The sequence below is a fragment of the Syngnathoides biaculeatus genome, chromosome 7 (genome assembly GCF_019802595.1).
Source record: "Syngnathoides biaculeatus isolate LvHL_M chromosome 7, ASM1980259v1, whole genome shotgun sequence".
Classification (NCBI taxonomy): Eukaryota; Metazoa; Chordata; class Actinopteri; order Syngnathiformes; family Syngnathidae; genus Syngnathoides; species Syngnathoides biaculeatus.
Window position 1 is genome coordinate 5681006 of NC_084646.1, and position 11482 is coordinate 5692487.

At 41.0% G+C, this 11482-nt stretch overlaps 2 protein-coding genes across 6 annotated transcripts in view; one reads left to right on the forward strand and one right to left on the reverse strand.

Moving 5' to 3' along the window:
* Positions 1-11482, forward strand: part of lama3 (laminin, alpha 3) — a 42106-nt gene that overhangs the window by 24949 nt on the left and 5675 nt on the right. For all 3 annotated transcript variants that reach the window (XM_061826086.1, XM_061826088.1, XM_061826087.1), the window contains exons 23-34: positions 51-201; positions 935-1039; positions 1140-1273; positions 3099-3216; positions 3662-3790; positions 3886-4016; positions 4853-4963; positions 5038-5182; positions 5794-5912; positions 8687-8867; positions 10043-10186; positions 10260-10419. In XM_061826086.1, coding sequence (XP_061682070.1) covers positions 51-201; positions 935-1039; positions 1140-1273; positions 3099-3216; positions 3662-3790; positions 3886-4016; positions 4853-4963; positions 5038-5182; positions 5794-5912; positions 8687-8867; positions 10043-10186; positions 10260-10419 — 1628 coding nt within the window. The remainder of the gene's footprint in view (positions 1-50; positions 202-934; positions 1040-1139; positions 1274-3098; positions 3217-3661; positions 3791-3885; positions 4017-4852; positions 4964-5037; positions 5183-5793; positions 5913-8686; positions 8868-10042; positions 10187-10259; positions 10420-11482) is intronic.
* LOC133504002 (oxysterol-binding protein-related protein 1-like) overlaps positions 10347-11482 on the reverse strand; it is a 74483-nt gene continuing 73347 nt past the window's right edge. Inside the window, exon 29 of one of the 3 annotated variants that reach the window (XM_061826091.1) lies at positions 10347-10450. The gene's annotated coding sequence lies outside the window, so the exon portion shown is untranslated. Of the gene's footprint in view, positions 10451-10787; positions 11181-11231; positions 11352-11482 lie in introns of those variants that run through there. The other 2 variants (XM_061826090.1, XM_061826092.1) reach the window with 2 other exon arrangements.

Consider the following 11482-nt stretch of genomic DNA (forward strand, 5'->3'; position numbering starts at 1 on the left):
AGACTTTCGAAATGAAACAGTGACAGGAAAAGCCACGGGTCGCCACCCAGGTTACCCAGCTCCGAGGTGTCCGACTACTACCCTGGAAACGGATACCGGGAGGCCTCGGTGAAGGAGCCGCACAAGAGGAGGAAACGCCTGTTTAAGTTTCACACAAACAGCCGGGATACTGACTCGTTGCTGTTCTACATGGGCGCGGAGGTAAGATTCTCACTCGAAAATTTTACTCCTGCCCTCATGTGGGGTTGCTTTCAGAAATGGATTAAACAGGACTGGCTGAAAACGCTGCTTCAGACCACTACTCACGCCCAGATGCTCTCACACAGACAAACCGGCCAAACCCGTCTCCAGCTGCCGATGTCACTCACTTGACCACACCCCTTCACCGCGCACTTCTAACACATGAATACTACACTACACACAGTCATACAACCTGATGACACCATTTTATTCCGTTACATCCTTTTTCATGTTATTTTATATAAAATATTATTCTTAATTAAAAACCAAAAAATGCAGATGTTTTTCAGGGACTGGTACAGATTAATGCAATTTCCATTTATTTTAATGGAGAAAACTAATTTGATATACTGTACAGTGTTCCCTGACCTACTGAGGATTTAATGGGTGGTGGATTTTATTTTCATTTTCAGATTGTGCAATTTTCAGTGTACGCTGTAATTTTTAATGTCTTACGTTTGTATTTTTTGGTACCTTCTCTAGCCCAAAACATTACAAAAATCAGTAAAAATATATATTACAAGGAATAAAATGTACATAGTGTATTGTACTAATGTGTGTTACTGTAAATTGAGTTACGATTGGTCACAGAATGAATGAAACTCCAAAGTGAAGGGACAATTGTGTCTTCGACTTCCACTTGAGTACCAAGTGTTCTCTTTTCCTCTGCTTTTTTTTTTTTTGCTCCTGGCAGGAGGCATTTTGGTGCTTGCAAGTTGAGGAAGGCCACCTGGTGCTTCAAGGTCAACAAGCGGGAATAAAGCAGCGAGCTCGGAGTGCTGACAAAGTGTCTCTTTTTGTAAGTTCACACACACACACACACACACACACACACACACACAAAAGAAAAAAAACAAAACAACTTTCGTGTCTGAATGTCATCAGTCGTGTCTTCCCAGGACAAACACTTGGCCATCACCGTTGAGGACAAGATCACGGTCCACTTCGGAGACGAGCGCATCTCCATTGAGCACGTTAACGCTCCTTACAGGAGCTTTTACATCGGCGGTGTGCCCGAACACATAAGGACAAGGTAAAAAAAACAAAAAATGCATTTTTATAAGGACCACGGGATTCCCTACCACAGGCCTGCGGACTGGTAGGTAGTAAGCCGAGGGTTGGGGCCAAGCCAGACTGCGAAACCCTCTGGGGAAGAAGGAGATTAGATAGATGGATAGATAGATAGATAGATAGATAGATAGATAGATAGATAGATAGATAGATAGATAGATAGATAGATAGATAGATAGATAGATAGATAGATAGATAGATAGATGAATGTACAGGATAGATAGATAGATAGATAGATAGATAGATAGATAGATAGATAGATAGATAGATAGATAGATAGATAGATAGATAGATAGATAGATAGATAGATAGATGAATGAATGTACAGGATGGATGGATAGATAGATAAATGGTGAGTTACTGTATGGATAGATAGATGAACAGGATGGGTGGATGAATGGACGGACGTACAGAATAGATAGATAGACTGACAGACAGACAGAGTAGATAGATGGATGGATGGGATAGATAGATGATAGAAAATGTATTTAATTAATATTTACAAATGTAATATTTTACAAAAATAGAAAATATTTAAAAAATGTGAATAGTTGAAGTTGAAAAGATGCTTCCAGTAATGCAATTGCGGTATTAAAAAAAAAAATCACATTTACGATTATGAGATGAAAGTGTAGAGTATAAATGAATGAATGGATAAATAAAAAAATAAACATATAAAAACATTAATTTAGCACTGTTTTGATTTGTAAATGAAATATTAGACCATTGGACCGGTTTCAATAATCAGAAATATAAGAATAAAGCGGCGGCACGGTGGGTTAGCTGGAAAGCGTTGGCCTTACAGTTCTGAGGTCCCGGGTTCAATCCCGGACCCACCTGTGTGAAGTTTGCATGTTCTCCTCGTGCCTGCGTGGGTTTTCTCCGGGCACTCCGGTTTCCTCCCACATCCCCAAAACATGCAACATTATTTGGACACTCTAGTTTGCCAATAGGTGTGACTGTGAGTGTGGCTGTTTGTCTCGATGTGACCTGCGATTGGCTAGCGACCAGTTCAGGGTGTACCCCGCCTCCTGCCCGTTGACAGCTGGGATAGGCTCCACCACGCCCCGTGACCCTTGTGAGGATAAGCGGCAAAGAAAATGGATGGATGGATAAATAAATATTTAGAAACGTAATATTTGACAAAGTGAAAGTATTTTAAAAATTTCAATAGCTGAATTTGAAAAGATACTTCCAGTAATACTAAATGTACAGTATCATTGACTGAATGAATAAATAAAAAAATAAATATATAAATAAATTGATTCAACATTGTCTTGATTCTAAATGATATATTACACCAATGAACCAGTTTTAGCTTATCTTTGGATTCTTAAAATAATAAAATGTAAATGTAAGAATAAATAGGGGAAAAACTGTGTATACAACTAAACCTACATTGTTTTGGTAAATAAATATTTAAAATGATAGTTAAATTTCAACATTGTAACATAAAAAAAATCTGACTCTTAGCATAAAATAAATACATAACCTCAAATATTTAAATTATGCAAAAGCAGACAGAAATGCTTAAAATCATTCAGAGCTATTTTTGCTTTTGTTCATTTTGATACGGGGATTAGTCACGCTCCATTTTTTTTTTTAATTCAATTAAAACCCTGTCAATTATGTTGGAAAAGTTAGGCTGGCTCCGTTCGGGTGTCTTAAAAAAAAAAAAAAATCCCATTTCTTCCAAATTGTCTGATTAGATCAGGGAAATGGATTCTATTCAGAAATCCCACTATAATATTGTGACGCCGGTATCCGTCCTGGCTTTTCAACCTCAGACATGAAATCAGCGCCCCGCCACTGACGGGCTGCGTGGATCACGTGAGCGCCGATGGGAAGATTGTGGAGTACAACACCACAATGGGCGTCAGTGATGGCTGTCCCTCGGCGCTGCTGGTAAACAGGCTGCTATTGTTTTTTTTTTGTTTGTTTTTTTTTTGAACAAATGACTCAACGGCGTCACAAGATGCCCGACATCTTACACTCAACGTCATTTATTTACAAAATGTATCTCAAGGTAATCCATTACATTACTGGGATAAAATGTGTGATTAAATGTTTCCACAAATTCAATTCGATGTGAAAAATATGTATATGTGTGTAGTATATGTATATTTTTCATATCACTCTCTAAAGCCTTGTGATTGGCTCTCTCTGGTCATGTGTGCCTTCGTCTCAAACATGACATATCTTTCAAAATAGCTGCTCGAAGCACCACCTTGTGGTGCAATCTATTAGTTTGTCTGTAATTTTCCAAAGGGTAGACTGATAAACGAACCTGCCTCAAATTTATCGTCCGATCCCAAAAATTAAGACTAAAAAAATAATATCCTTGATGCAGGGGGTCCGCACAGCCACGCTGCATTCACCTCTATCAGCTGACTGGATTTTTGCACCGGACCGACGGCGGTTTGCTTTCGGATTCAGGAGTACGCATAAACACGGCGTCATTCTCAGGAGCAGCTCTCAGGTGAAACTTGTGCAAACCAAAACAGAAGTCAAGACTAAGTCCTCCACTTAGTCCACCTGTATTTTCCTGTTTGTATGTGTACGTGTGTTCCGCAGAGCTCCTTCTTAGGTCACATTTCCCTTGTTGATGGCTACCTGCAACTTAGCCTCGCTCGTCACGACGTGACGTCATCGAAAAGATACGATGACGGGAGCTGGCACTACTTGTGTGTAGTCCAGACGCCGAGGTACCGGTTGCAGTTCTCCGCACACCGAGGATGTTATTGTTTTAAAAAGTTACCAAACACAAGCTAGTGTAAGTGTCAGAATTTGAGAAATCTTAATTCGTTGTCATTTCCAGTTCTGAAAGTAAAACACACAACATCAGACATGCTAACAAACAACAGTGGAGGAGAATAAAGAGAGGGCTGCTGTATTCATTCAAGGGATTTTACGTGAAAAGCAAATGTGTGAAATGAGGAAAATTGAGAGGTACAGCAAAGTGGAGACTGTGGAGTTCCTCTTCAGTAAGGAGACACGATTTATACAAAAGGCAACTGATGGCAGCGTGAAAATTGAGGCTCGAAGCCAAGTGGAGACTGTGGAGTGCCTGCATTTTCTAATGACAAATTTTATTCCGAGTGCAGCGTGAAGGCATCAAGTACACCGAACGCTGCAGCAAGGGGGAGACTGCGGATTGCTTGTGTTTATTAAAAAGACATAGGAGACTGTGGGCAGCAGGAGAACGGAGCTCACAGAAAAGTGGAGACTGTGGATTGGCCCAGTGTTGAACCAAAAAGACTTTTTAAAAATGTAAAATGAGAAAGCGGGGAGAGCGAGGAACTACAGCGGTGCAGCAAAATGGAGACTATGGAGTACTGCACTTGTTTTGACTAAAATAGACATTTCATTTGAAATGAAACGAGCCTTCCAAAAGTGGCAGAGCTGCAGCTAAATGGTTATGGTAGACTACCTCTTTTTACTCAGGAGACATATTTTATCAATGTTGAGAATAAGGGCAGTGAGGGGTGACATCCTCGTCAAACAAACAATATGCAGGTGACTAATGCTGCTACGTTGGCAGGCTGCTCGCCCAAATCGACAACATAGACGTCACTTTCCGTGTTCCGGTTCGGGGACCTGAGCTCAACCAAGGAGAAGAATTCAAAGTCTGCATCGCTAACCTTTACTCCAGGTTTGGACTCGGCATCTAATATCGATTGTTCCGTGTTTCCGCGGCAATTTTTAAAAATCCGTAATTTGTCACAGGTCAGTGCAGAGGTTTACACCCGTGGATCTGAGTTCTCTGGCGCCAACGGGAGGCGTCGCTCTGAGTCGGTGCCGTCTCGCCTCAACCGGGGAAACTGGACGTTTAGCCACAGATGAGAGCAGGCAGCTCCAGATGCACAAACTCGTAAGTCCGAGTCATTATCGGTCGCCCTAATTTTGTTTTCCACTGTTTTTTTTTTTAATAATGTCAGTATAAAACCTTCTGTCCTACCTCTAGTCTTAACTACAATGCTAGCGAACTAACCAGCGTTAATTCCCGTACAGTGACTGCAGTCAATATAAAAAGTCTACACACCCCTATTCGAATGCCAGTGTTACTGTGATTTAAAAAAAGAAAACCACTGTGTGATGATCATTTGTCATCAACTTTTCCCTCTGTTATCATCACCTGACCTGTAAAAGATGAGTTGGCGCTAACATCACGCGCTGTGGGTGTTTTTCTCCGTTTGTAGCTGGAGTAAGGAATTCTGAACAAACCATCGAGGTTCTGCTCGAAAGCACAAAAAATCAGTAAAAACCGACAAGAATAGCCGAACTTCTATGTGAGTGCTTAAATCTAAAACATTTCTGATTTTCCAATCCAGTTATTAAACCTGGTATTTGAACAGGGGTGTGTAGATTTTTACAGCCGCTGCAATTCTTTGGCATTTCGGCTCATCCCTCAGCGTTTTGCACACAATTCTCAGAGTTAATCAAAATTTCCGCTTGGTTACACACTTGTCCCTCGCGTGTCAGGCCGCGGACCAAACAGACGGCGAGTGCGGACGTCAACGAGCACCCCGCCGCGGTTATGAGCTCGCCCGGGAAGACAGCTGGCTGGCATACAAGCTGCCCCAGCAGGACCTTAATTACAGGTGATGTCACAACCGAAAAGTAATCCTCCGCGGTCCTTCCCGAGGACAGGAAGTGCAGTGTCTCGCCGTTGTGAAACCGCGGGGCGGCTGACAGTGCGGCCGACCTTGACTCTTAACGCGATGCTCATTTTCCCTGCACACGACGAACGTTCCGGGTGAATTTCAATGCTCAAAATAATTGTCTGTGAACTGCATTTTTTTTCCAAAATGGATTAATAGTCAGCCTGACATTGATACACGAGCAATTAATTCTTCATTTCAGGGAAAATGTAGAGTGCATATTTGTTTTTATTTGTGGCTTTGCAGGTAAGTGGCACGGTGGGCTCAGATGTAAAGTGTTAGCCTCACCGTTTTGAGGTCCAGGGTTCGATCCCGGCCCCGCCTGTGTGGAGTTTGCATGTTCTCCTCGTGCCTGCGTGGGTTTTCTTTGGGCCTTCCGGTTTCCTCCCACATCCCCAAAACATGCAACATTATTTGGACACTCTAGTTTGCCAATAGGTGTGACTGTGAGTGTGGCGTTTGTCTCGATGACCTGCGATTGGCTAGCGACCAGTTCAGGGTGTACCCCGCCTCCTGCCCGTTGACAGCTATAGGCTCCACCACGCCCCGTGACCCTTGTGAGGATAAGCGGCAAAGAAAATATGGATGGATAAATAAATATTAGAAACGTAATATTTGACAAAGTGAAGTATTTTAAAAATTTCAATAGCTGAATTTCAAAGATACTTCCAGTAATACTAAATGTACAGTATCATTGACTGAATGAAAAATAAAAAAATAAATATATAAATAAATTGATTCAACATTGTCTTGATTCTAAATGATATATTACACCAATGAACCAGTTTTAGCTATCTTGGATTCTTAAAATAATAAAATGTAATTAGAATAAATAGGGGAAAAACTGTGTATACAACTAAACCTACATTGTTTTGGTAAATAAATATTTAAAATGATGTTAAATTTCAACATTGTAACATAAAAAAAATCAGACTCTTAGCATAAATAAATACATAACCTCAAATATTTAAATTATGCAAAAGCAAAAGACACGCAGCATTAATCGGATATTCTTATTTATATTATATATAGATATATAATAATAATAATATTTCTAATAAGATATTTGTATTTATTTATTATTTTTATTCTTAAAACCTAGTGTGACGTTATGTATAGTTTAAGAGTGGACTTAAATATAGGAAAATAAAAATACTTAAATGATTAAATGAAAATCATAGTAATGACATAATGATGAAAGAATTGTCTTTTTTAGATTTTCAGAATTAATTTAATTACTTGCAATGAACCAACCACTGAGTAGTTTTTAATTTTGCCATTTTATAATTTGGAATAAATAAAATAAGGCGGCACGGTGGTTCAGCTGGTAAAACATTGGCCTCACAATTCTGAGGACCCGGGTTCGATCCCGGCCCTGCCTGTGTGGAGTTTGCATGTTCTCCTTGTGCCTGCGTGGGTTTTCTTTGGGCCCTCCGGTTTCCTCCCACATCCCAAAGACGTGCAGCATTAATCGGATACTCCAAATTGCCCCGAGGTGTGAGTTCAGGTTTTTGTCTCCATGTGCCCTGCGATTGGCTGGCAATCGGTTCATGGTGAACCCCGCCTCCTGCCCATTGACAGCTTGGATAGGCTCCAGCACTCCCTGCGATCCTTGTGAGGATAAGCGGCAAATTACATGGATGGATGGCATTGCAGCCTTGATTTTGTATCTTATTGTTCCTTTTGTTTAGTATGTACTCTAAGATCATTTTTATTCTTTTGGAATCATTTGGAGATTCCCCCATGGCCCTTTTTAAATATCATTTTTCTTATGGGTGCTTTCTACCGGGTTCTTGCCGGTGGGGTTCGCAATTTACCCAAGCCGAAAGGAAGCACTGGATCTGGAAAACTTTCCAGCGCTCGTGTAAAACAATGTAATTCCCCCATTCGTGGGCAGCGTCCCATTTTTGGGACATCATGATTTTCACGCATTATATCCTTCAGTATATCAAAATATTGAAGGGTTTTAATCTGTAGCCATAATTTGGTATCTGGAGAGCGCTGTTCCTTCTTCTTCCACACAAAGTAGACTTCACTTAATATTTGATATTGTTCTGATATCTGCAACTTACTGATAATCGTACTGAAACCCGTTTGTTAGCTGTTCAGATAAAGCTTCTTTTACACCGGTTGCCTTGGTCGGAGCGACATAAGACACAAAGTTTGGAATGTTGGAAAGATGATGTTTTTAATTTACTTATTCCCAGTACATAATTGTAATAAACTAGTTGGATTACAGCTATACCATTTTTTCCCCTTTAAAAATATATCCTTTAATGAGCAAGGTCCTATTTTTGGGACGATCTACTAAGAAAACGCAAGTACCCTCTCACGGGCAGCGTCCCATTTTTGGGATGAGATTATAAATTAGTAAAATTATCATTTAAATTAACCATAAACAAAAAAGAAGTTATTTCCTTGATTGTGGCCTGTTAGGAGACTTTTATCTCAATAAGGCAAAAAATTGCCATCCTGGGGGGTCAGTGTCTTGCCCAAGGACACTTTGACAAAGGATAGAGTTTTGAACCGTTAACGTTTCGGTCGTTGATGAGCTGCTCTACCACCTGAGCCACAGCTGCCCGAATTTCAGTCTGAAACATTGACATTTCGGGTATTTTTATTGGTGATGATTTCATAAAAAGGTGAAATTCCACCCTAAAAGTATCTAAGCACAAGCGGTGACTCTCCAGTTCCTCTTCTTCTTATCGACTCAGGCCTCACTTCTCGCTGGACGTCAAGACCAAGTCCTCCAAGGGCGTCATCCTCTTTGTCGAGGGCACGGGAGCGGTGCCCCTGCTGGTTCTGTACGTGACGAACGGCAAGATTAAGATGTCCCTCGGGCCGAGCAGAGTCATCCACCACAAGCTGAAGACAAACGACGGACACTGGCACAGAGTAATTGGACTGCAAAGTCTGCTCGACCAATTACAACCCCGAGATGTTTGCTATCGCTAAAGCTAACTTAATACTAAATACGATTTGCTAATGCGAGAGAAAGTGCTAGCTTAATTCGCTAGAGAATTTACAAGATGGCGTTCTACAATAGTATTTGTATGGAATTTTTCGGTTATTGTAGCATTTTGTAGCCCCACAAAAGGAAAACGAAACCCATTCATAACTCATTGATACTTATAAAGACGTTTTGATAACTCTGCAAAACAACATATTTAATTGCAGCATAGTGTTTGTTCGGTAGGTTACTACCTGCCGTGACCTTTGTGAGAATAAGCAGTAAATGGATGGCTCTGCAAGGTACTGTTACTATGAATGGGAGCTAACCAGCTATGTTACTAGCTAATTTCCGGAATACAAGCTGCGATTTTTTTCACACACTTTCAACCCTGCAGTTTATGCGGCGCTAATTTATTCGGTGCTAATGTTAGAGGCCGGGTTAACGTTAGCGTTTTCTTTATGTGTACCGAGTCTTATAACCAGGTGCGCTCTGTAGGCCAGGAATTATGGTAATTACTTTAGCATCTTGTAGGCTGTAAGACTCATAAAAATAGACAAAAATGAAGATGATTAAATAACTCATGACCACAGACACACACACAAAAAAAAAAAATAGCTAATAGCATGCCTTCAATCAGCTAGTTTGCTAAAGGTGGGAGCTAAATAGCTGGAATACTAGAAATGGGGTCTATTTTTCTTTTTTTTTTATATATTTTGTATACTTTAGACAATTTAAATAAAATCTCAAAACCCAGCAAAATAATAGAATTTTATTATGTTTTTCATAGGAAACATGAAAAAAATAGGTTACAATTTAAAGTAGTCTTTGTACATCTTGTATAACTGTAAATTTACTGTGGCCTAAAAATAGTTTAACACAAATCCATTCATGTCAAAATCCCTCGCAACAAAAGTGAGTACACGTTGAAAATGTCTCACTCGGGCCAAGTCTCAATCAATTGTGTTGCTGTTATTACTGATTTATTTTGCTATTAGCATTGCGGCCAGCTACCGTTTTGCTAAAGGTGGGAGCTAACCAATTGGAATGCTAGCATTTGCGCCCCATTTATAGCTGCGAGCTAACCCAATGACGCCATTGTCGATGTTTCTGTTGGCAGGTGGAGTGCAGTGTGGAGAGGAACACGTTCCATCTTTTGGTAGATGGAATCCGTGTGACCGACGGCCATTTGCCCGACAACGAGGGCTCGTCTTTAAACTTCCACGGCCACGTGTACCTGGGGGGCCGGCCGGGGGCCGCTAAAGTCTGAGTCACCCTTTGTCGCGTGTTCTTTACATTTGCGCTCGCGTTACATGTTGATCATGTTCTCCCCGCAGGGGCCTAAAAACCTCTTGAAGAGCATCTTGGGCTGTGTGCGGGACTTCAGGATGAACGATCAGCCGGTGGGAAACCCCGAGGGGGCCCGCGGGGTGTCGCCTTGCTCGGACGGGCGCACAGAGAGGGGGATGTACTTTGCCGGCGGTCACGTCGTCTCAGGTTCGATGCCATAAATCCGGGTGGTTTCGTGCTAAATGGCCGCAAATTATTTTCAAAGTGGTAGATGACGTTAAAAAAAAAAAAAAAAAGTGTAAAATATGTCAACATTTTTTAACAGTATTGCTTTGGTATGAAAAATTTGGTGGTGCGGAAGTGAGTTTTACGGAAGCGTATTACTGCTACACCAAAAAAAAAAAAAAATTATGTGAAACTTATCACATAATAATGTGAAACGTATCACATAATAATGTGAAACACGACCTTTTTTTTGTGTGTGTGGGAGTAATATGCTTCCGTATGAGTTTAGGAGCATCATTTTTACGTATATTTTGTTTTATGTTATATACCAATAGTTGTCAAACTTGTGACCACACGTACCACCAAAAAAAAATATTTAGCGCTCCAAGTACCATCATCATGGCCAAAATTAAAATACAATAGTTAGTAGGCGGTGCCACGGTAGAGCAGCTGAGAAGCGTTGGCCTCACAGTTCTGAGGTCCCGGGTTCAATCCCGGACCCGCCTGTGTGGCGTTTGAATGTTCTCCCCCGTGCCTTCGTGGCTTTTCTCTGGGCACTCGGGTTTCCTCCCACATCCCCAAAAACATGCAACATTAATTGGACACTCTAAATTGCCCCAAGGTGTGATCGTGAGTGTGGCCGTTTGTCTCGATGTGCCCTGCGATTGGCTAGCGACCAGTTCAGGGTGTACCCCGCCTCCTTCCGGTTGACAGCTGGGATAGGTTGCAGCACTCCCTGCGACCTTTGTGAGCATAAGAAAATGGATGGATGGATGGATGGATAAAATAATCCATTATTTCAACAGATAACTACATTGAAGAATTAAAAAAAACATTTTAATGAACACATTTTTGAGAAAACTTTACAGACTCCATTGGCACCTTTTTGCTGGTTGGCTAGGCTCCAACTTCCCCTTGACCCCAATGAAGAGAAACGAGAGAGAAAATGCATAGATGAATGAAAATATAAATGCTCGTATTGCTGGATTGAAGAATGAAACTTTTTTGCTTTGCATATGAGGCTCTTAGTACTTTGGCCAATTCT